At 43.1% G+C, this 26711-nt stretch overlaps 1 protein-coding gene across 1 annotated transcript in view; it reads left to right on the plus strand.

Annotated features, from left to right (window-relative positions):
• Positions 1-26711, plus strand: part of CHUK (component of inhibitor of nuclear factor kappa B kinase complex) — a 236950-nt gene that overhangs the window by 177097 nt on the left and 33142 nt on the right. Inside the window, exon 18 of the mRNA XM_073581036.1 lies at positions 775-922. Within this exon, the coding sequence (XP_073437137.1) occupies positions 775-922 (148 nt within the window). The remainder of the gene's footprint in view (positions 1-774; positions 923-26711) is intronic.

Raw genomic sequence — 26711 nt, forward strand, 5'->3', positions numbered from 1 at the left:
GCAAAATTGTCCAGGAGGTGACAGATTCCCTTTAATTAGAGGGTTGTAGAACTTCTTATCCCACTTTTGTATTAATATTTAAGACCTAAAGATTGCTGATTAAGTGTGTAATGTAACTGTACAAATTGTACACTAACTCCGCTTACAAAGTAAGTGTTGATGCGGGCACTGGTGTAGTAGTAGTGAACGCTGTGTGAGCAAGAAGATATTAAAATGCTGGTGGCCATGAAAACACAGCTGCCATCCCAAGCACTGTGGTCCCCTGGAATCTGCCCTGGGGTCGTAGAAAAGGTCAAGGGCTGTAACTGGCCCACGGGTCTGAGGTTCCCCACCCTTTCTTTAGGACATGCCAAGTTGCTTCTGTCCTCCAGTTAAACACTTTTTTTTTTCTCACTTACTATTGAATTCTTTTCACATTTGAATTAATTAGGAGATATGTCTCCCACACATGTTTCTGTAGTTACCTTTAACCAGCCTGATTCTCATTTTATTGTCCCTATATTCTTGACCCTGGAGTGTTTTGGGGTTTTTTATGTTATTTTTTATCCCTCCAGAAAGTGGTCACTTTTCTGTTCCCTCTCATCCTGCTGCCTGAGTACATGCTGGCTTAGCTCAGTACTTGCAGTAGTGATATGGCCTGAGAAGAGCATACTTTTTGGGACATAGGTTTAGACTCCTGTACCAAAGGTGCCACTGCCCTCCATGAACTCAACAATGAGAATGCAATCCTTTTTTATTGTAGTCTGATCCATATACTATATGTTGTTTTTTTAGCCGGCTTCTTGGCTGTAAACAGAAAATTATTGACTTACTACCTCAAATTGAGATGACTGTGAATAATATAAAGGAAGCTGACAATTCGCTGATGCAGATGCAGGCTAAAAGGCAGCGAGAGATCTGGCACCTTCTGAAAATAGCTTGTGTAAGTATTGTAAAATATTCTGCTCTCTACGTGTTTGGGGAGTTTTCCCTTTTTTCCCACATGCCTGTATGATTCCCTATGTGTGAGGCCATACAGCCTCGGTGCTTAGTGATATTCTCGCTCTACACTACCCAAGTCTGATGACGCATGCGATGACTGTGGTTTTTTATGTAGGTGCAGTAGATGGTAGCACCTTTTAATGTGGCCATGTGCATGAACCCTGGAAATTAAAAAAAAAAAAAGAAATGTTCAGGTTCCAAAGGAAAAAAATGATAGAATAAAATGTACAATATGAAAAAATTCTAAAATAAAAAAAATAGTTTGACAAAGTCCTTTATAGTGATATTCCTTGATTTTATGGTATAACCACACGATAAACCTTTAAAGTATAGTAGATGTGATTTAACCAATGGGACCTGCTGTTATTTTAAGAACAGTGTATTGATTGGTTTCACTAATTCTGACCCTACTCCACTGACTATAGCTGGTGTCAAGAAAAGCACTTCTGAGCAACCGCGCTGCTACAACGACACAAATTCTTCAGAAATCCATATAAATATTTCAAGTTCTTTATTAAATGTACTACAAAAACTACGCGTTTCGAGGAGAAAAACCGCACCTCTTCTTCAGGTTACAGTACAGAGTTGTAATCGGTCTATACAAGTGATAACTTTATATGCTGTGTGGACCTGGCCCCCCGTCGTAAGAAAAGGGCGTCAACCCACACATGTTGCACATAAAGATATTTAAGAAGTAAAACAAAAACAGGCAAAATAAGATATATATCCAAAAACCATATATTCCAGATAGTGATAGTATTGTGTATCCCATTCAGACAATCAATATGATAACATAGACTTCTGTAATTAAATAAAAAAAATATAAGAAATATATAAAACACAAAAAAAAAAGGAAACAAAAGAGGATAAGAACCAATTTCATCGTGGTGAGTTTAAGACCAATGTCTGACGATTTCACCACTGAGCCATCATAAGTGATCAGTTATCAGTGGTGAAAAGTAATATAGAGTAATTACTCATTTGATATACCGTATTTTTCGGACTATAAGACGCACCCCAATTTTCAGTAGGAAAATAAGGAAAAAAAAAATAATGTGTCAAATGGGGGTCCGTCTTACAGTCCGAATTCAGCTTACCTGGGAAGGGATCTGGCACAGGTGGAGAAGTAGTCACAGGGGTCATTCAGTGGTCCAGGCTCGTGCGGTGGCGGCTCTGTGCTGGGGCAGGTTGGTTGTGCTGGGGCAGCTGCGCTAGGGTAGGGGCAGCTGTGGTGCTGGGGCAGCTGTGCTGAGGCAGGGACAGCTGTGCTGGGGCAGCTGTGCTGGAGCTGGGGCAGCAGTGCTGAGGCAGGGGCAGCTGTGCTGGGGCAGGTAGGGCTCTGCGGTGGTGGCAGCTGTGCTGGGGCTGGGGCAGCTGTGCTGGGGCAGGGACAGCTGTGCTGGGGCAGGTGGGCTCTGCGGTGGTGGCAGCTGTGCTGAGGCAGGGGCAGCTGTGCTGGGGCAGCTGGGGCAGCTGGGGCTGGGGCAGCTGTGCTGGAGCTGGGGCAGCTGTGCTGGGGCAGGGGCAGCTGTGCTGGGGCAGGGGCAGCTGTGCTGAGGCAGGGGCAGCTGTGCTGGGGCAGGGGCAGCTGTGCTGGGGCAGGTGGGCTCTGCGGTGGTGGCAGCTGTGCTGAGGCAAGGGCAGCTGTGCTGGGGCAGGGGCAGCTGTGCAGGGGCAGGGGCAGCTGTGCCGGGGCTGGGGCAACAGTGCTGGGGCAGGTGGGCTCTGCAGTGGTAGCAGCTGTGCTGAGGCAGGGGCAGCAGTGTTGGGGCTGGGGCAGGTGGGCCCTGCGGTGGTGGCAGCGGGCTGTGCTCCCGGTGCAGGGGCGGCGGCTCCGTCGGCATTTCTTCGCAGCCCGGAGGCCCCCGCAGTTCCCTTGCTGGCCGCCGCCATGTTGCGGTGGCCTCCGGGAGCATGGACGCCGGAAAGATGGCCGCCGGTCCGGGGACGGCGCATGCGCGGGATCAGATCTCGTCCCGAGATCTCGGGGGGCGAGATTCAAATCTCTGCAACGAGATCTCGTCACCCGAGATCTCGGGACGAAATCTGAAGCTGCAGCACCACCGCAGAGCCCCGCCCGCTGCCACCAGCCACCAGGTTAGACCGTGTATTGCAACCATAAGACGCACCCCCCACTTTCCCCCAAAATTTTGGGGGAAAAAAGTGCGTCTTATGGTCGGAAAAATACGGTAACTAGTATAAACAAAGAGTGCAAAAGGTATCCTTTCACCAATAATAGTGATAATTTCTTTCCTCTTTATATATAAGCGGCCATACTTTATAATATATTTAGGGAGAGAATAATTAGTCCCTCCTTTCAGTCAAAAAGATGGGCTATCATGGTGACAGTAACCACTGTATATTCCCTACATAAGTGTGGAGAACAATAGTCGCCAAAAAAGGCAAGCTAGTCTCCTACATCAACACAATCTAATTGGAAAGTTAGAAGTATGCAACACACTGAACCCATATCTAATGGGTTCAAGTGTGTATACCGCTCTGTCCCGATAAAAAAACGGGCAGAGCGGCTACTAAATAAAAATGGAGAGGAATGAAGACAGGGAGCCTTCTTCAGAAAAAAAGACCGATTTTTTTTGTATATGTTGCCATTCTCATAGCAGATCTATGAAAGAACCAAGCGCTTATTGCCATAATTACCAGTGTGCAAATATGCAGATAAAAAATATAAAACCAAAGTGTTAAATAAAAATATATTTAAAATTAATATAAAAAATGAAAAACATTCCTCAAAATAAGACTTATATAAAAATATCGCATATTTCATTTAAACCTTTTGAATTAATAGTATCAAGTCGATAAATCCAATATATTTCTTTTCTACTAAGTTGTAGCAATCTGTTCGGAGCATTTTCCGGTATATGGTCAATGGGAAAAAATGTTAGGAGAGAAAAGTCATTTTCTCGTTCGCCTTATTGGGGGACACAGAGACCATGGGTGTATGCTGCTGCCACTAGGAGGCTGACACTATGCACAAAAAAAGGTTAGCTCCTCCTCCGCAGTGTACACCCCACCGACCAGCAGGGAATTCCTCAGTTTAGCTTAGTGTCAGTAGGAGGTGGACACGGGTCTTTCATTAGACCCATATCTACCTCGATGTGCGTCATTCCTTTTCAGGTTTCTCCGGAGGGATGCAGGGTGAATAGTCACCTCTGTAGTCCCACGAAGAGGCTGCGAGTACGGCGCGTACTGCCGCCCCGTATCCTCGCAGCTCTCTGCACCAGTACCAGCAGCCTTCCGGCGGAAGCCAACATGTATACGTGTCGGCTTTTCTGAGAGTCCTGGTCGTCCGTCTCCCACCCACTCGCCTGCCAGAGCCTGTCGGTCGGATGAGACGCAGACAAGCTTCAATCAAAAGGTACCTTTATTTTCAGGGTTCGGGCCCGGGACAGGGTGAGTATTAGATCCCCACTCTTCTCTGGACTTGGTCAGGAGAGATTCCCTTGGAGCTAGGATGCGGTAGCACTGCGGGTCTCCGTGGCCGTCCCGCGCCTCCAGGTAGCCTTTTTTGGGGTCAGCCGCTGTCCCTATCCCGGACAGGGGTCTTTTCCCCGGCAGCGCTCATGTTGCGGTTCCTCCGCGCCGACCCTGTGCTGACAGGCGGCCGTCGCGATTAATTTAGGCCCCGGCTTCAGTTCGGGCCTACTCCTGTATCGTGGTCACGCCCCCCGCCCCTTTCTACTAAGCGAGCTTCTCTCCCGCCCGTTCCAGGCCCTCCCACCGCTCTTCTCAGCCTGTTCCTGGCCAGGGCCGGTGCCGGATTCAGCAGGCGGTTAGCTCCGCCCTCCTTCCCCTGGGAGCGCGTTTTTTCCCTGATTCCTCTCAGGCGGTCGCCATCTTGCAGCCGCACAGCCGGACTCGCCTGTCAGCCGGATATCGCTCCCTGGGCCTGTCAGCCGGATATCGCTCTGACCTGCAGCTGCAGAGAGGTGGATACCTTCTTCTCTGGGGTCACCGGACCGTGAGTAGCTCTGCATCTGCAGGCTGACACCCTTCTCTGCACCCTGTCCCCCAACCTTCCGGCACTACCTCAGATTTCACTATGTCTAACTCCAAATCTGACCGTAACCGCCCTGCGGCCCCCTCCTGCACTCTCGTCAAGTTGTTTGCATGCTCTTCTTGCAATCGCAAACTTCCCTCAGGTCAGTCCACTTCCCTCTGCCTGGACTGTAGCAATCCTATTCAACCTGACGCCGCCCAGGAGCCATCTAGGGCCCCAGGCGAGAGTGAACCCCCCATGCCTGGCTGGGCCTCGTCTCTATCACAGTCAATGGCAGACCTCACCAGGGTGTCTCAGTCCCTAGTAGCCGTCCTGGATAAGTTGCCCCTGGACACCTCTACAGGGTCCAGCAGGCCTCAAGAGGTTCCATCTGAGTCGGCCAGCGTTAGTCGCAAAAGACCCAGGCAGGATCTCCAGCCGGATTCCTCTCCTCGCCCCATGTCACCACATAGTCCTTGTCGGCAGCCTCCCTCCCGGGCCTCCTCTCCCGAGTCAGGTGAAGCGCTCTCGGACAGGTCATCTGAGGGGATCTTAGAGCTGGATTCGGACCAGGATGCGAACATGAGAGTTACTATGCAGAACCTCATTGCAGCGATCCATCAGACCTTCGACATTGCTGACCCCCCTGCGAAATCCTCAGATCAGGAGGTTTCGTTCAGACGGGAGGAAACACCCTCCAGGGTATTCCCTTTACATTCCGAGTTTGGAAAGATTTTTACCAGGGAAAGAGGGGATCCGACCAGACGCTTTCAACGAGGGAAGCGTCTCGGCGTTCTGTACCCGTTTGCTAAAGAGCTCACGGACAACTGGTCTGCCTCTCCCTCGGTCGATCCGCCCGTGTCCAGGCTTTCTAATAACACGATTCTCCCGCTTTCAGGCGTGGTGTCTCTTAAGGATTCTAATGATAGGATCATAGAATCCCTAGCGAAGTCTGCCTTCGAAGCGGCTTCGACGGCGGTATGCCCAATTTTTGCTTCATCTTGGGCAGCAAAAGCCATAGCCACTTGGGCAGAGGATCTTCGTCAGGGCATCCTAGAGAAAGCACAACCAGATCGATTGCCCGATCTTGCCAATCAGATTTCCCATGCGGGGGATTATCTGCTTTCTGCTTCTTTTAATGCCGCATCCTGCGCAGTTCAGGCGTCAAGTAACGTTGTGGCAATCCGACGTACAATTTGGCTCAAGGCCTGGCAGGCGGACCTGTCATCTAAAAAGTCTCTTACTAATCTGCCTTTTCAGGGAGGCGCCTCTTTGGATCCCAATTGGACCAAATTATTAAGGACGCCACCGGAGGCACGAGTTCTCTCCTGCCTCAGTCCAAGCCTCGCAGACCCCCACTGAGGCGTCAGTTTCGACCCTTTCGGGCTTACCGCCGTTTCAATACGGCGGAGACCTCCTCCAACCAACAAAGACCACAGGCACGCCAAGATAGGAAGAAAGTTTCCTTCAGACCCACTCCCTCCTGGCGCTCCCACTCTTTGCAGGGCAGACCATCCAGATCCGGATCTGGACGGCCCACATCAGCATGACTATCCTCGGACTCCCGAGGGTCCCTTCCAATTGGGAGGTCGACTCCTGTTCTTCAAGGACGTCTGGCTGGCCTCCGTAGAGGACGCTTGGGTCAGGGAGGTTGTATCGTCAGGATACAAGATAGAGTTTGTCTCTCTTCCACGGGATCGTTTCTTCGAATCCCGTCCTCCAAAAGATCCAGCTTTGATCCCGAGGTTCTTTACTGCCATCGACTCTCTCCTCAGTTCCGGGGTGATTGTGCCTGTTCCAGAATCGGAGCGGTTTACAGGGTTTTATTCAAACCTGTTTGTCGTGCCGAAAAAAGACAGGGCGGTCCGACCCATCTTGGATCTCAAGCTGCTCAACAAGAGAGTTCGTCTTCGCCACTTCCGGATGGAGTCGGTTCGTTCGGTAATCGCTTCCATGGAGGAGCAGGAATTAATGTGTTCGATAGACATCCAAGATGCCTATCTACATGTTCCCATATTCTCCGGACATCAGAAGTTCCTGCTTTTTGCGGTTCGCCAGGAACATTACCAGTTCGTCGCGCTGCCCTTCGGTCTCGCCACCGCTCCCAGAGTCTTCACGAAGATCATGGCTGCGTTGATGGCCTTGTTGAGGATCAGAGGTCTCGTTCTTTTTCCGTACCTCGACGATATTCTGATCAAAGCTCCCTCTTTCCAACAGGCACGCCTAAGTTTGACGATCGTCCTGGACACTTTTTCCGATTTCGGGTGGATTGTCAACAGGAAAAAGTCCTGTCTGGTCCCTACTCAACGTCTTGTGTTTCTGGGCCTACTGTTCGACACTTGTCGGTCAAGGGTCTTTCTCCCACAAGAGAAGATTCTCTCCCTGCAGCAGGCTGTACGATCGCTGCAGACCACACGATTTCCGTCCCTCCGAACAGCTATGATGGTCCTGGGAAAGATGGTGGCGGCGATAGAGGCAGTTCCCTTTGCCCAATTTCACGCCAGACCTCTCCAACACGCCATTCTGTCGAGGTGGAACAGGTCGGCTCTGTCCCTGGATCGCCCTGTTCCTCTTTCATGCCGGATCAAGCGGTCACTCAACTGGTGGTTGACGTCACCTCTCATCCTCTTGGGGCGGTCTTTTCTTCCTGTTCACTGGCAGATTGTAACAACGGATGCCAGCCTCCTCGGCTGGGGTGCAATGTTCCGCAATCACACTGTTCAGGGTCGTTGGTCGACTCAAGAATCTTCTCTGCCGATCAACGTCCTAGAGATACGAGTAATCCATCTGGCTCTCGTCCACTGGGAGAGGCTCCTCAGGGGCCTGCCTGTCCGGATTCAGACAGACAATGCCACAGCGGTGGCATATGTCAACCGCCAAGAAGGGACACGGAGTGTCTCAGCCCTGGCAGAAGTGTCCAAGATCCTTCAGTGGGCAGAGATTTCGGTACCGACAATCTCCGCGGTACACATTCCCGGCGTAGACAACTGGGCCGCCGACTTTCTCAGCCGCGAGGGTCTCGCGGCAGGAGAGTGGTCCCTACATCCGGAGGTATTTCTTCAGCTCTGCAGTCGTTGGGGAACCCCGGATGTAGATCTAGCTTCTCGCCTCAACAGGAAGGGCCCACAGTTTGTATCCAGAGCTCGAGATCCTCTCGCAGTGGGCGCCGACGCTCTGGCCATTCCTTGGTCACAGTTCGAGCTCCCCTACCGGTTTCCTCCCCTGCCTCTTCCCAAGCTGTTGAAGAAGATCAAAGCAGAAGGAATTCCAGTCATCCTCAGTGCCCCGAATTGGCCCAGAAGGTCTTGGTTAGCGGACATTGTCAACCTTCTTGCGGACGCCCCCTGGAAGCTTCCAGACAGGGCAGATCTGCTGTCTCAAGGTCCGATTTGCCACCCCAATTCTCGGCCGCTCAATTTAACGGCGTGGCTGTTGAGACCAAGGTTTTGAAACGAGCAGGATTCTCCGGTCGAGTAATTCATACCATGATCCGAGCCAGGAAGCCATCATCTTCCAAAATTTACTACCGTATTTGAAAGGCCTATTTCACTTGGTGTGAGGCCAATAACATCGTGCCTATGTGCTTTTCGCTCCCTTCCGTTCTGGCGTTTCTTCAGGCAGGGTTGGATGCGAGGCTTGCTCTCAGTTCCTTGAAGGGTCAAGCTTCGGCGCTGTCCATTTTATTTCAGAAGACTTTGGCCTCCCGCCCTCAGGTCAAAACCTTTCTTCAGGGCGTGGCTCACACAGCTCCTCCGTATCGAGCGCCCGTGGATCCATGGGACCTTAATCTGGTTCTTGAGGTTCTGCAGGGTTCTCCCTTTGAACCTCTCAGAGAAGTCTCCCTTTCCCTTCTCTCCTGGAAGGTAGCCTTTCTGGTGGCCATCACCTCCATCCGGCGCGTGTCGGAATTGGCGGCTCTTTCTTGCCGCTCTCCTTTCCTGATACTTCACCAGGACAAGGTAGTTCTGCGGCCTCCGACCTCTTTTCTTCCGAAGGTGGTGTCCTCCTTTCACCTCAATGAGGATATTGTTCTGCCGTCCTTCTGTCCGAGTCCAACTCACCCTCGGGAGCGGTCCCTGAACAAGCTGGTTCTGGTCAGGGTGATGAGAGTCTATCTGTCTAGTACGTCTTCCTTGCGAAACACAGACTCTCTTTTCGTCATTCCAGATGGGGCGTGGAAAGGTCACCCAGCTTCCAAAGCTACTATTGCTCGCTGGATCAGATCGGCAATTTTGGAGGCCTACCGGGTTAAGCATCGAGTGGCCCCTCCGGGGATCAGAGCGCACTCTACCCGGGCAGTGGGTGCTTCCTGGGCGGTACGCCACAGAGCCTCCGCGCTGCAGCTTTGCAAAGCTGCAACCTGGTCTTCGGTTCACACGTTTGTGAAATTCTACAGGGTCCACACCTACGCTTCGGCGGACGCCAGCCTAAGTAGAAGGATTCTGCAGGCAGCGGTGGTGAGTCCACTGGCCTGATGGAAGTTTGTTTCCCACCCCAGGGACTGCTTTGGGACGTCCCATGGTCTCTGTGTCCCCCAATAAGGCGAACGAGAAAACAGGATTTTTGGGTTGCTTACCGTAAAATCTGTTTCTCGGAGCCTTCATTGGGGGACACAGCACCCTCCCATGTTCTACAACTCCTGTTCTTACTTTGGTTGATTGGTTACAGTTGAGTTGTTTGTTCTGTTTTCAATCTATTCTGTTACTTCTCCTACTGCTTTCTCACTAACTGAGGAATTCCCTGCCGGTCGGTGGGGTGTACACTGCGGAGGAGGAGCTAACCTTTTTTTGTGCATAGTGTCAGCCTCCTAGTGGCAGCAGCATACACCCATGGTCTCTGTGTCCCCCAATGAAGGCTCCGAGAAACAGCTTTTACGGTAAGCAACCCAAAAATCCTGTTTTTATGATGTAGGGCACAATGTCTAGAAAGTCCATGTTTCATATAGCCAATCCTCACATTGTGCCTGTGGGAGTTCATCCTTTTTCGAAAACATTGAGTAGCTCGTCCCACATATTGTTTTCCACAAATACATTGTATTAAATATATAATAAAACTTGATTCACAAGTGAGATTGGCTTTAACTGTAAAAATTTCACCCGTTTATGTTGAGTTAAACAGGGTTTTTTTATGACCAATGCCCCTACAACACAAACATTTCTTTTTCCCACATCTATAAATTCCTGGTAGTGCTGTAGTTTTCTTTTTGGTTATCCCAGAGATTTTTTGTCCTCTTATTCTTCTCGGAGCCACAAGGTTTCTAATATTGGGCGGTCTCCTAAAAGTAACACCTGGGGTTTTTGGTAAAATTGTTTTTAAGATGGGGTCATTTAAAAGAATGTGCCAATTATCCTTTAAAATTTCACGCATTTCCTTATGGTATTTATTAAAAGTGGTGATAAAATTAAGATTAAAACCATCAGTATTAGTCATAATCTTTTTAGCTAAAAGTGATTTTTGATCTTAATTACTTTGCACATGACCCAGGGATTCCTTTATTAGTTTCTTAGGATATTTTTGTTCCTCAATTATTTCTTCTAGTATTCTAGCTTGATTTAAAAAAATCAACTTCTGTAGTGCAATTTCTCCTAATTCGTTTAAACTGATTCAGAGGTATATTTACCAGCCATTTGTTATAATGGCCACTGTGGTAATGCAAAAAACTATTCGCATCCACTTTCTTGAAATATGTTCTAGTATTAATTTGAAGATTTTGAACATAAATATTAAGATCTAGAAAGTTAATTTCTTTCTCATTGTGGCATGGAAAAAGACATCCCCCAATCATTATTATTCAGATATATGACAAAATCCTCAATATTCCGTTTACTACTATCCCATATTGTGAAGATGTCATCAATAAAACGTTTAAAAAATTTTATACAATTATAAAAGCGTGATTTATAAATAAAAATCTCTTCGAATCTCCCCATAAAGAGATTTGCGAAAGTTGTCGCCACTTTTGACCCCATTGCCATTCCCTTCTCTTGGTGATAGGTGTTTTTTAAAAAAAGTAAAATAGTTGTTCTTAAGAATAAATAATAATCCATCATAAATAAACCTCTTTTGTGCCACTGAAAAATGCTCATCAGTTCTAACATAATAATAAAAGCTTGTTAATCCCAATTCATGTTGAATATTCGAATATAGGGCTGCTACATCTAAAGTAAAAAATGCATAGGACTTTTTCCATGTAAATTCATTCAATAATTCTATAAGATGAGATGAATCCCTCAGGTAACTGGGTAAATTAGTCACATGTACTTTCATTAGTTTATCAATATACTCTGCAAGATTACTCGAGATGGAATTTATTCCAGATATTATCGGACATCCGAGGGGATTATTAATATCTTTGTGTAATTTTGGGAGGTGATAGAAGAAGGGTATATTAGGATTTTTTATTTTCAGAAATTTGCTTTCTTTTTCATTAAATATTCCTTCCTCAGTCCCTCTTTTTATTAAATCCGAATAGGTTGTTGTTAATTCAATTAAAGGGTAATTTTTTACAACACTATAAAATTCTGGATCCGATAAGATACGGTTAGCTTCCTGGCAATATATATCATAGTTTTGAATCACTATACCTCCTCCCTTATCAGCAGGGCGTATAACAATTTCATTATTCTCTAGAAGATCCTGAATGGCATTTTTTTCCTCCTTTGTTAAATTGTTTTTGTATCTATTTTTTATTCCAGATTTTTTTCGATCCCAATTGTTTCATCTCATTGAGAATGATATCCCCAAATACAGTTATATAGTTCCCTTTGCTTTCAATGGGATAAAAACCTCATTTGGGTTTTACCTCAAATGTGCATTTACTTCTGAGTTTACATGTGTTGGTGCCTGTTCTAATTTGTTAGCGGTTTTATTTTTATTCATAATGAAATGTCGTTTCAAGGTGAGATTTCTTAAAAACTTTTGAATGTCCAAGAAAGTATCAAAATCCTTGGGTGTGTACGTTGGACAGTAAGAAAGTCCTTTAGACAACACTTGTTTTTCTAATGGTTTTAGATTATAGGAGGAGAGGTTGAAAATGTTTGATCCATAGTTTTTTTGTTCGGATCTATTTTTCCTCTCTTTACTACGATTTTTTCTTCCTCCCCCCCCCCCCCCCCCCCCTGCAACCTCTATAGGGAGTTTTCTTTTTTTCTTTTTTACCAGAAAGAAATCCTCAATATTATTTTTCTTGGATATTGCTCCTGGCAGAAAAGGTACTAGGCACTCAGAATTATTTCTACTGTTATCTATGAGAACAGGGTTTTGGCTCTCACTCAGTTGTGTGTTCTCATGTAGGGAGAGATCCAGTAAGTCTTCTACCTGTATTTCATCTAGATTAATCAGATCAGAGGAGGTACTGGGAATCTCACCTGGGTTAAATAGTGGCATTGAGAAAGAAGTAGAGATTCTCCTATTCTCCATATACTGGTTTTTTTAAAACCTCAACATCTCGGGTTTCAAAATCCTCTATATATTTATTCATATTACTCTCAATGATATTAAAACCATTCTTTAATTCCAAGTTTTTCCCTTTAGGTTTTTCTCTTATATCAGGTATATCCTCCTTTTTAACAGTAGATTTTTCAGACTTTTTATCAATTTTTTTGTATAATTTTTTTACCATTTATATTATTCTCCACTCCTTTTTTAGAGGATTTTTGCTCTATAGATTTTTTAATAACTGGATTTTTTTCTGACATTTTTCTGAGTTTTTTATTTTTTTCTTTTTCTCTTAAATTATTTCTATTAGAAAAAACTCTATTTCTCACAAACGGTATGGGATTTTCTCCATCTGTAGTAAATTTAGATAACCATTCATTTCCCTTGTTTTCAATATTCTCATTTAGTCCTATATTTGTTTTATCCTCATAAAATTTCCTATCTCTCAACAGTTTGCTAGTTTTTCGCATAACCGCATTATGCTCTTGTTTGAGCACACTAGTAGATATATTTACATTTATCTTTGTGTACTCAGGATGTAATTTGAATATTTGCAGTTTAGATGTAATGTTCTCTACTACAGTATATACTCGAGTATAAGCCGACCCGAGTATAAGCCGACCCCCCTAATTTTGCCACAAAAAAACTGGGAAAACTTATTGACTCGAGTGTAAGCCTAGGGTGGGAAATGCTCCATAGATTATTCCCCCATATGGTGTCCCCAGAAGAAGCTCCATAGATTGTTCCCCTATATACTGCCCCCATAAGAAGCTCCATAGATTGTTTCCCCATATACTGCCCCCATTAGAAGCTCCATAGATTATTCCCCCATATGCTGCCCCATAAGAAGCTCCATATTGTTCCCCCATATACTGCCCCCATAAGCAGCTCCATAGATTCCCCCATATACTGCCCCCATTAGAAGCTCCATAGATTGTTCCCCCATATACTGCCCCCATTAGAAGCTCCTTAAGATTATTCCCCCATGTGCTGCCGCTGCTGCAGCATGTAAAAATAAAAAAAATGACATACTCACCTCTCCGTCGCTGGGTGTCAGATACTCACCTGTCCTGCGTCCATGGCTGCTCACCGCTATCTGCCACGTCATCAGTCAGTGACGTTCAGACTGCAGGGGGCGCAGCGCGCACTAATCACGTCACCGAGCCCTCTGCTGTCTCAAGTCACTGACCGATGACAGACAGCAGCAAGCAGCCATGGACGCAGGACAGGTGAGTATCGCTATACTTACCCGTCCTGTCGCTGGAGCTCCCAGCTTTTCTGCGCTCTCTCTTCCTGCTTTCAGCGGTCATGTGATACCGCTCATTAAAACTCATGAATATGCGCATATTCATGAGTTTTAATGAGCGATACCACGTGACCGCTGAAGGCAGGAACAGAGAGCGTGGAGAAACTGGGGGCTCAAGAGACAGCGTCAGGACGGGTAAGTATGACTTGACACCCCCGCCCCCTCTCCCCCTCCGACCCCCCGGTGTATATGACTCGAATATAAGCCGAGAGGGGGACTTTCAGCCCAAAAAAACGGGCTGAAAATCTCGGCTTATATTCGAGTATATACGGTAAATTTGTAGCCTTCTCACTTAATTCAGACCGTTTCCTAAACAAACATGCGAGTAAGTTCTGCATACAATTTTTTAAAATAGAGTCCCATTCAATATTAAAAGCCAAATCATTGGGAAAGGGGGATCTGTGATTGATTATCAGCCCCCTTGGACAGATATTTTCATCTAAGTATATGCTCAAATATCTGGCATCCAGACTATGTTGTAATTCTTCCCTAATAGTTCTATCCAAATCATGGAACAAGTTTTTCATTTGAGTTGTTTCCTCCTCAGAGAATTTAATAGTCTCATTTTCACTCACAGTTTGATGCTTCAAGGGGTTTCCAATAGACTGAAATATTAGTCTTTCCCTTGTAGACAACCGGAATTGGAAATAATCCATTTTATCCTCCTTAACCCCTTCACCCCCAAGGGTGGTTTGCACGTTCATGACCGGGACAATTTTTACAATTCTGACCACTGTACCTTTATGAGGTCATAACTCTGGAACGCTTCCATGGATCCCGGTGATTCTGACATTGTTTTCTCGTGACATATTGTACTTCATGTTAGTGGTAAAATTTCATTCAAATAACTTGCGTTTATTTGTGGGAAAAGACGGAAATTTGACGAAAATTTTGAAAATTTCGCAATTTTCCAACTTTGAATTTTTATGCCCTTAAATCACAGAGATACAGCACACAAAAAACTTGATTACTAACATTTCCCACATGTTTACTTTACATCAGCACAATTTTGGAACCAACATTTTTTTTTTGTTAGGAAGTTATAAGTGTTAAAAGTTGACCAGCGATTTCTCATTTTTACAACACCATTTTATTTTTAGGACCACATCACATTTGAGGTCACTTTGAGGGGTCTATATGATAGAAAATACCCAAAAGTGACACCATTCTAAAGACTGCACCCCTTAAGGTGCTCAAAACCACATTCAAGAAGTTTATTAACCCTTTAGGTGCATCAAAGGAATTTTTTTGAATATTTAAAAAAAAATGAACATCTAACTTTTTTTCACAAAAAACATACTTCAGGTTCAATTTTTTTTATTTTACCAAGGGTAACAGGAGAAATTGGACTGCAAAAGTTATTGTGCAATTTGTCCTGAGTACGCTGATACCTGATATGTGGGGAGGAACGACTGTTTCGGCGCATGGCAGAGCTCAGAATGGAAGGAGCGCCGTTTGACTTTTTCAATGCAAAATTGGCTGGAATTCAGATCGGACGCCATGTCACGTTTGGAGAGTCCCTGATGTACCTAAACAGTGGAAAACCCCTACAAGTGACCCCATTTTGGAAACTAGACCCCCCAAGGAACTTATCTAGATATGTGGTGAGAACTTTGAACCCACAAGGGCTTTACAGAAGTTTATAACGTACAGCGGTACAATTAAAAAATCATATTTTTTCCACAAAAATGATCTTTTCACCCCAATTTTTATTTTCCCAAGGGTAACAGGACCCTAAAAGTTATTGTGCAATTTGTCCTGAGTACGCTGATACCCCACATGTGGGGGTAAACCACTATTTGGGGAAGGGAAGCAGCGCCATTTGACGTTTTTGGCTGGAATTGAGATCGGACATCATGTCGCGATTGGAAAACCCCTGATGTACCAAAACAGTGGAAACCCCCACAAATGACACCATTTTGGAAACTAGACCCCCTAAGGAACTTATCTAGATGTGTGGTGAGCACTTTGAACCCCCCAGTGCTTCACAGAAGTTTATAACGCCCGGGCATGAAAATAAATAAAAAAATCGTGTTTTTTCCACAAACCTGATCAATTAGTCCCCAATTTTTTCATTTTCCCAAGGGTAACAGGAGAAATTGGACCCCAAAAGTTGTTGTCCAATTTGTCATGAGTACGCTGACACCCCATATGTGGGAGAAAACTACTGTATGGACACACGTCAGGGCTCGGAAGGGAAGTAGTGACGTTTTGGAATGCAGACTTAGATGGAATGGTCTGCGGGTGTCATGTTGCCTTTGGAGAGCCCCTAATGCAGCGTCGGACTGGAACACCTTGGGCCCACCAGAGAAAATCATTCTTGGGGCCCACTATGTAGCTGCATAGAGTTAAATACCAGACCACCAATTGTGCGGTAAAACACACTAATATCCGGGTATAATATAAGGTTGTACATGTCTTAATTATGTAGCAGGAGTTGGGGTAGCCCCCTCATAGAATATAATGTAGACCCCTCATAGAATATAATGCAGCCATCTCATAGAATATAATACTGCCCCCCTCATAGGGTATAATGATAGGGTATAATGCACCCCCTCATAGGGTATAATGCACCCCCTCATAGGGTATAATACTGCCCCCCTCATAGGGTATAATACTGCCCCCCTCATAGGGAATAAGGCACCCCCTCATAGGGTATAATGCACCCCCTCATAGGGTATAATGCACCCCCTCATAGGGTATAATGCACCCCCTCATAGGGTATAATACTGCCCCCCTCATAGGGTATAATGCTGCCTCCTCATAGGGTATAATACTGCCTCCTCATAGGGAATAATGCTGCCTCCTCATAGGGTATAATACTGCCCCCCTCATAGGGAATAATGCTGCCTCCTCATAGGGTATAATGCTGCCCCCTCATAGGGTATAATACTGCCCCCCTCATAGGGTATAATGCTGCCTCCTCATAGGGTATAATACTGCCCCCTCATAGGGTATAATGCACCCCCTCATAGGGTATAATACTGCCCCCTCATAGGGTATAATACTGCCCCCCTCATAGGGTATAATGCACCCCCTCATAGGGTATAATGCTGCCCCCTCATAGGGTATAATACTGCCCCCCTCATAGGGTATAATGCTGCCTCCTCATAGGGTATAATGCTGCCCCCTCATAGGTTATAATGCTGCCCTCCTCATAGGGTATAATGCTGCCTCCTCATAGGGTATAATGCTGCCCCCCTCATAGGGTATAATGCTGCCTCATAGGGTATAATACTGCCCCCCTCATAGGGTATAATGCTGCCTCCTCATAGGGTATAATGCTGCCCCCTCATAGGGTATAATGCTGCCCTCCTCATAGGGTATAATGCTGCCCTCCTCATAGGGTATAATGCTGCCCTCCTCATAGGGTATAATGCTGCCCCCTCATAGGGTATAATGCTGCCCCCATCATAGGGTATAATACTGCCCCCTCATAGGGTATAATGCTGCCCCCCTCATAGGGTATAATGCTGCCCCCTCACAGGGTATAACGCTGCCCCGTCATAGGGTATAATGCTGCCTCCTCATAGGGTATAATGCTGCCTCCTCATAGGGTATAATGCTGCCCCCTCATAGGGTATAATACTGCCCCCCTCATACGGTATAATGCTGCCCCCCTCATACGGTATAATGCTGCCCCCTCATAGGGTATAATGCTATATAGATCTATAGAGTTAGATAGATATAGATAGAAAGATAGATGTAGAAATAGATAGATATAGAGATAGATAGTAGATAATGGATAGATATAGATAGAAAGATTCATAGAGATAGATAGAGATAGATATAAAGATAGATATAGAAAGAAATATAGATAGATAGGTAGATAGATATAGAGATAGATAGAAAATAGATAATGGATAGATAGATAGCTATAGATAGAAAGATATAGAGATATATAGATAGAGATAGATAATAGAGATAGATAATAGACAGAGATATACAGATATAATAATAATAATAATAATATAGACATATATAGATAGATATAGAGATAAATATATATAGATAGATGGCTATAAATAAAAATAGATATAGAGATATATAGAGATAATAGATATAGAGATAGATAGATAGATATAAAGACAGATATAGAAAGATAGATATAGAGATATATATAGAGATAATAGCTAGATATAGAGATATGTATAGAAATAGATATAGTTAGAAAGATAGATAGATATAGAGAGATATAGAGATAGATAGAGATAGCTAGATAGATAAATGGATAGATAGATAGAGATAATAGAGATAATAGATAGATATAGAGATAGATATAGAGATAGATGGATAGATCAATAGATATATAGATAAAGAGAGAGAGATAGAGATAGATAGATAATGAGATATAGAGATAGATATAGAGATATGGTGTTAGATAGAAAGATAGATATAGAGATAGATAGTTATAGAGATAGATATGGATATAGAGATAGATATGGATATAGAGATAACAGATAGATATAGAGATAGATAGATATAGAGATAGATAGATATAGAGATAATATATAGATAGATAGAGAGATAATATATAGATAGCTATAGAGAGATATAGAGATAGATATAGAGAGAAACAGATATAGAGATAGATAGGTAGATAGATATAGAGATAATAGATAGATATAGAGATAGATATAGATATAAAGATAGATAGATATAGAGAGAGATAGATATAGAGAGAGATAGATACAGAGATCGATAAATAGATAGAGAGATAGATATAGATAATAGATAGATAAAGATAGATAATAAATATAGAGATAACAGATAGATATAGAGATAGAGTAAGACAGAAAGATATAGAGATAGGTAGATATAGATAATAGAGATAGCTAGATAGATAGACATAATAGATATAGAGATAGATAGAAAGACAGATATAGAGATAGATGTAGAGATAGAAAGATAGATATAGAGCGATAGATAGAGATAGATATAGATAATAGATATAGATAGATAGATAGAGAAAGATAGATATAGAGATAGAAAGATAGATAGATATACAGAGAGATAGATATAGAGATAGAGATAAATAGATAGATATAGAGAGAGATATAGAGAGAAATAGATATAGAGATAATAGATATATATAGAGATAGATACAGAGAAAAGATATAGAGATAAATAGATAGAGAAAGATAGATAGATATATAGATATAGAGATAGAGCGATAGATAGATATACAGAGAGATAGATATAGAGATAGATAGAGATATATAGATAGATATAGAGAGAAATAGATATAGATATGGAGATAGATAGAGATAGATATATAAAGATAGAGATAGATATAGAGATAGAGCGATAGATAGCGAGAGAAATAGATATAGAGATAGATAGATACAGAGAAAAGATATATAGATAGATAACGGATAGATAAATAGATAGGTATAGAGATAGATATAGATATTAGATAGAGATATATATAGATAAAGTTAGATAGATATAGATGGTAGCTAGATAGATAATAAATATAGAGATAATAGATATAGAGATAGAGTAAGATAGATATAGAGATAGAAAGATAGATATAAAGATAGAGCGATAGATAGAGATAGATATAGAAATAGATAGATATAGATAATAGATAGAGATAGAAAGATAGATAGATATAAGAGAGAGAGAGATATATAGAGATATAGAGATAGATAGAGAGAGAGAGAGACAGAGCGAGCGAGAGAGATATAAAAAAAAACAAATCACAATACTCACCTCTCCTCCTCGCTCCCACGCTGATCCCGGCTTCAGTGTCAGGAGCTGCCCCCTCTGCCAGACACACAGCGGGTGCGCGATGTAGTGACGTCATCGTGCACTGGCTGTGAGCCAGGAGCAGAGAGGACTGAGGGCGGCGCCGGCCCTGATGCAGAGCAGCTTACTGGGCTGGGGGCGGGGCCTCTGGGGGGTGGAGACCTGAAATGATATTCACTGCTTCGCAGTGAATATTCATTTCTCTTTAGCAGCGGGGACAGGGGCTCCTGCCTCCTGACACCCGCTGCTGCTCCGCTGGCAGGGGCCCCCATAGCAGCTGCATGGTGTGCGACACACCACTGGCTGGGGGCCCCTGGAGCAGCGGGGGCCCTAGGCAACTGCTGGCCCTGTATGCCTGCAGGTGCCAGGGCCCACCGGGGAATCCACCGGTTCCCCGGTGGGCCAGTCCGACGCTGCCCTAATGTACCTAAACAGTGGAAACCCCCACAAATGACCCCATTTTGGAAACGAGACCCTCTAAGGAACTTATCTAGATGTGTTGTGAGCACTTTGAACCCCCAAGTGCCTCACAGAAGTTTATAACGCTCGGACGTGAAAATAAAAAAATCATTTTTTTCCACAAAAATGATATTTTTGCCCCCAATTTTTTATTTTCCTAAGGGTAACAGGAGAAATTGGACCCCAAAAATTGTTTTGCAATTTGACCTGAGTAGGCTGATACCCTACATGTGGGGGTAAAACACTGTTTGGGCGCATGGCAGAGCTTGGAAGTGAAGGAGCACCATTTGACTTTTTCAACTCAGAATTGGCTGGAATTGAGATCAGACGCCATGTTGCATTTGGAGAGCCCCTGATGTGCCCAAACAGTGGAAACCCCCAATTCTAACTCCAACCCGAACCCCAACACACTCCTAACCCTAATCTCAGCCCTAGCCCTAACCCTAACCATAATGGAAAAATGGAAATAAATACATTTTTTTCATTTTATTATTTTTCCCTAACTAAGGGGGTGCGTTTACACCGTTCCGCGTGCGATAAAATTGATAAAGCGGTTTTTTTCTTCGGGTCAGTACGCTTACAGAGATACCTTCTTTAGGTCGTTTTTTTATGTTTTGTCGATTTTATGCAATGAAAACTATTTTATATAAAAAATAATTATTTTTGCATCACTTTATTCTGCGAGCTATAACTTTTTTATTTTTTCGCTGATGATGCTGTGTGGCAGCTCGTTTTTTGCGGGACAAGATGACGTTTTCAGCGGTACCATGGATATTTATATGCGTCTTTTTGATCGCGCGTTATTACACTTTTTGTTTGGCGGTATGATAATAAATCATTATTTTTTGCTTTGTTTTTTATTTTATATTTTAAGGGGTTCGCTAAAGGGGTTAACTAATGGGACAATTTTATAGGGCGGGTCGTTACGGACGCGGCGATACCTAATATGTGTACTTCTATTGTTTTTTTGTTTTTTTTATTTCTAAAAAATGGATTTATTTGGGGGAATATTTTTTTTTTCTAATTTGGCGATTTTTTTAAATTTATTTTAACCCCTTCACTACCAAGGGTGGTTTGCACGTTAACTACCGGGCCAATTTTTACAATTCTGACCACTGTCCCTTTATGAGGTCATAACTCTGGAACACTTCCATGGATCCCGGTGATTCTGACATTGTTTTCTCGTGACATATTGTACTTCATGTTAGTGGTAAAATTGCATTCAAATAACTTGCGTTTATTTGTGAAAAAAACGGAAATTTGGCGAAAATTTTGAAAATTTCGCAATTTTCCAACTTTGAATTTTTATGCCCTTAAATCACAGCGATACGGCACACAAAAAACTTAATACATAACATTTCCCACATGTTTACTTTACATGAGCACAATTTTGGAACCAAAATTTTTTTTTGTTAGGAAGTTATAAGGGTTAAAAATTGACCAGCGATTTCTCATTTTTGCAACACCATTTTATTTTTAGGGACCACTTCACATTTGAAGCCACTTTGAGGGGTCTATATGATAGAAAATACCCAAAAGTGACACCATTCTAAAAAATGCACCCCTTAAGGTGCTTAAAACCACATTCAAGAAGTTTATTAACCCTTTAGGTGCGTCACAGGAATTTTTTGAATATTAAAAAAAATGAACATTTAACTTTTTTTCACAAAAAAAATACTTCAGGTTCAATTTTCTTTATTTTACCAAGGGTAACAGGAGAAATTGGACTGCAAAAGTTATTGTGCAATTTGTCCTGAGTACGCTGATACCTGATATGTGGGGGGGAACCACTGTTTCGGCGCATGGCAGACCTCAGTAGGGAAGGAGCGCCGTTTGACTTTTTCAATGCAAAATTGGCTGGAATTCAGATCGGACGCCATGCCGCGTTTGGAGAGCCCCTGATGTACCTAAACAGTGGAAACCCCCCAAGTGACCCCATTTTGGAAACTAGACCCCCCCAAGGAACTTATATAGATATGTGGTGAGAACTTTGAACCCACAAGGGCTTCACAGAAGTTTATAACGTACAGCGGTACAATTAAAAAATCATATTTTTTCCACAAAAATGATCTTTTCACCCCCAATTTTTATTTTTCCAAGGGTAACAGGACCCTAAAAGTTATTGTGCAATTTGTCCTGAGTACGCTGATACCCCATATGTGGGTGTAAATGACTATTTGGGCGCATAGCAGAGCTCGGAAGGGAAGCAGCGCCATTTGACGTTTTTGGCTAGAATTGAGATCGGACACCATGTCGCGATTGGAAAACCCCTGATGTACCAAAACACTGGAAACCCCCCACAAATGACACCATTTTGGAAACTAGACCCCCCAAGGAACTTATCTAGATGTGTGGTGAGCGCTTTGAACCCCCCAGTGCTTCACTGAAGTTTATAACGTACAGCAGTACAATTAAAAAATCATATTTTTTCCACAAAAATGATCTTTTCACCCTCAATTCTTATTTTTCCAAAAGTAACAGGACCCTAAAAGATATTGTGCAATTTATCCTGAGTACGCTGATACCCCACATGTGGGTGTAAACCACTATTTGGGCGCATGGCAGAGCTCGGAAGGGAAGCAGCGCCATTTGACGTTTTTGGCTGGAATTGAGATCGGACACCATGTCGCGTTAGGAAAGCCCCTGATGTACCAAAACAGTAGAAACCCCCCACAAATGACACCATTTTGGAAACTGGACCCCCCCAAGGAACTTATCTAGATGTGTGGTGAGCATTTTGAACCCCCCAGTGCTTCACTGAAGTTTATAACGACCGGGCGTGAAAATAAAAATATCGTATTTTTTCAACAAACATCATCTTTTAGTTCCCAATTTTTTTATTTTCCCAAGGGTAACAGGAGAAATTGGACCCCAAAAGTTGTTGTCCAATTTGTCCTGAGTACGCTGATACCTCATATGTGGGAGAAAACTACTGTATGGGCACACGTCGGGGCTCGGAAGGGAAGTAGTGACGTTTTGGAATGCAGACTTTGATGGATTGGTCTGCGGGTGTCATGTGCGTTTGGAGAGCCCCTGATGTACCTAAACTATTGAAACTCCCCACAAGTGACCCCATTTTGGAAACTAGACCCCCCACGGAGCTTATCTAGATGTGTGGAGAGCACTTTGAACCCCCAAGTGCTTCACAGAAGTTTATAACGCCTGGGCGTGAAGATAAAAAAAAACATTTTTTTCCGCAAAATTATATTTTTGCCCCCAATTTTTTATTTTCCTAAGGGTAACAGGATAAATTGGACCCCAAAAGTTGTTTTGTAATTTGTCCTGAGTAGGCTGATACCCTACATGTGGGGGTAAAACACTGTTTGGGCGCATGGCAGAGCTTGGAAGGGAAGGAGCACCATTTGACTTTTTCAACTCAGAATTGGCTGGAATTGAGATCAGACGCCATGTTGCCTTTGGAGAGCACCTGATGTGCCCAAACAGTGGAAACCCCCCAATTATAACTCCAACCCTAACCTCAACACACCCCTAACCCTAATCTGAGCCCTAGCCCTAACCCTAGCCCTAACCCTAGCCCTAGCGTGAAAATGGAAATAAATACATTTTCTTTTAGTTTTATTATTTTTCCCTAACTAAGGGGGTGATAACGGGGGGTTTGATTTACTATTTATGGCGGTTTTTATGTTTGGCGGCTGTCACACGCTAAAAGACGCTTTTTTATTGTAAAAGTAGTTTTTGCATCACCACATATTGAGAGCTATAATTTTTCCGTATTTTGACCCACCGAGTCATGTGAGGTCTTATTTTTTGCGGGACGAGTTGACGTTTTTATTGGTACCATTTTCGGGCACGTGACATTTTTTGATCGCTTTTTATTCCGATTTTTGGGACGCAGAATGAACAAAAACCAGCATTTCATGAATTTCTTTTGGGGGGGTGCGTTTACACCGTTCCGCGTGCGGTAAAATTGATAAAGCGGTTTTATTCTTCGGGTCAGTACAGTTACAGCGATACCTCATTTAGGTCGTTTTTTTATGTTTTGTCGGTTTTTTGCAATGAAAACAATTTTATATAAAAAATAATTATTTTTGTATCGCTTTATTCTGCGAGCTATAACTTTTTTATTTTTTTGCGGATGACGCTGTATGGCGGCTCGTTTTTTGCGGGACAAGATGACGTTTTCAGCGGTACCATGGATATTTATATGTGTCTTTTTGATCGCGCGTTATTGCACTTTTTGTTCGGTGGTATGATAATAAATCATTATTTTTTGCTTCGTTTTTTATTTTTATTTTTTAAGGGGTTTGCTAAAGGGGTTAACTAATGGGACAGTTTTATAGGGCAGGTCATTACGGACGCGGCGATACCAAATATGTGTACTTTTATTGTTTTTGGTTTTTTTTATTTTGAAAAAATGGATTTATTGGGGAATATTTTTTTTTTTTTTTTTACTAATTTATTTAGCGATTTTTTTTTTTTTAATTATTTTTAACACTTTTTTTTTTTTTTTTTTCTTTACTTTATTACCTTGTCCCAGGTGGGACATCACTGTCCTGTGACAGATCGCTGATCTGTCACATCACAGATCACTGTGACAGATCAGCGATCTGTCACAGGCACTGCTGCAGACTTCCTCATGCCCTGCGCTTTGCAGGCACTGAGGAAGCCAGCTTCCTCAGGCCCCCGAAGGCCCCCGTCGCCATCTTGGATTCGGGGGCCTGGAGGAAAGGAGCCCCCCGCAGCAGCGCTGCACATTGCGCTGCTGTGGGGGGCTCAGGGAAGCACGGAGGGAGCCCCCTCCCTGCCGATGCTTCCCTTTAACCCCCGGTACACCGCGATCGCGTTTGATCGCGGTGTGCAAGGGGTTAACGTGTCGGGTGTCAGCTGTGATAATCAGCTGACACCCGGCCGCGATCAGCGGCGCTCACCACGTGGGCGCCGCTGATCGCGGTAGACGTACTATCCCGTCCATGGGCATAGGGGCCCAGGTCCCATGGACGGGATAGTACGTCTCATGTCAGGAAGGGGTTAATGCGATAAAGCCTAAATACCAAAAAAATTGCAGCTCCCCAAACGTTGATGCTGTTAAACACCTAATCCAGCTTTGATCCTTCCTCACTGGATCCACTGAGATCACTACAAAAGAAAAAACAAGGGAGGGGGCGCAGACATAGGGCTTCACCTGGTATAAATCAATGAAAATGAAAAAAGTACTCTGAAGTACTCACCCTTTATGGGTTGTGTTCAGAAACAACCACTCACAACATTTTTTGCAGTTGTATAGCTGCTGCAGAGCTCGTGCAGGTGGAAACGTCCACTAAGAATCCCAAGTTGAGGATCAAGAAAAGCACTTCTGAGCAACCGCGCTGCTACAGTGACACAAATTCTTCAGAAATCCATATAAATATTTCAAGTTCTTTATTAAATGTACTACAAAAACTACGCGTTTCGAGGAGACAAACCGCACCTCTTCTTCAGGTTACAGTACAGAGTTGTAATCGGGGTCTATACAAGTGATAACTTTATATGCTGTGTGGACATGGCCCCCCATCGTAAGAAAAGGGCGTCAACCCACACATGTTGCACATAAAGATATTTAAGAAGAAAAACAAAAACAGGCAAAATAACATATATATCCAAAAGCCATATATTCCAGATAGTGATAGTATTGTGTATCCCATTCAGACAATCAATATGATAACAGACTTCTAGAATTAAATAAAAAAAATATATAAAATAAATATAAGAAATATATAAAACAAAACAAAAAAAAAAAGGAAACAAAAGAGGATAAGAACCAATTTCATCGTGGTGAGTTTAAGACCAATGTCTGACGATTTCACCACTGAGCCATCATAAGTGATCAGTTATCAGTGGTGAAAAGTAATATAGAGTAATTACTCATTTGATATAACTAGTATAAATAAAGAGTGCAAAAGGTATCCTTTCACCAATAATAGTGATAATTTCTTTCCTCTTTATATATAAGCGGCCATACTTTATAATATATTTAGGGAGAGAATAATTAGTCTCTCCTTTCAGTCAAAAAGATGGGCTATCATGGTGACAGTAACCACTGTATATTCCCTACATAAGTGTGGAGAACAATAGTCGCCAAAAAAGGCAAGCTAGTCTCTTACATCAACACAATCTAATTGGAAAGTTAGAAGTATGCAACACACTGAACCCATATCTAATGGGTTCAAGTGTGTATACCGCTCTGTCCCGATAAAAAAACGGGCAGAGCGGCTACTAAATAAGAATGGAGAGGAATGAAGGCAGGGAGCCTTCTTCAGAAAAAAAGACCGATTTTTTTTGTATATGTTGCCATTCTCATAGCAGATCTATGAAAGAACTAAGCGCATATTGCCACAATTACCAGTGTGCAAATATGCAGATAAATATAAAACCAAAGTGTTAAATAAAAATATATTTAAAATTAATATAAAAAATGAAAAACATTCCTCAAAATAAGACTTATATAAAAATATCGCATATTTCATTTAAACCTTTTGGATCAAGTCGATAAATCCAATATATTTCTTTTCTACTAAGTTGTAGCAATCTATTCGGAGCATTTTCCGGTATATGGTCAATGGGAAAAAATGTTAGGAGAGAAAAGTCATTTTTATGATGTAGGGCACAATGTCTAGAAAGTCCATGTTTCATATAGCCAATCCTCACATTGTGCCTGTGGGAGTTCATCCTTTTTCGAAAACACTGAGTAGTTCGTCCCACATATTGTTTTCCACAAATACATTGTATTAAATATATAATAAAACTTGATTCACAAGTGAGATTGGCTTTAACTGTAAAAAT

This window comes from Dendrobates tinctorius, unplaced genomic scaffold (genome assembly GCF_039654945.1).
Source record: "Dendrobates tinctorius isolate UK_male_01 unplaced genomic scaffold, ASM3965494v1 ptg000068l, whole genome shotgun sequence".
NCBI lineage: Eukaryota > Metazoa > Chordata > Amphibia > Anura > Dendrobatidae > Dendrobates > Dendrobates tinctorius.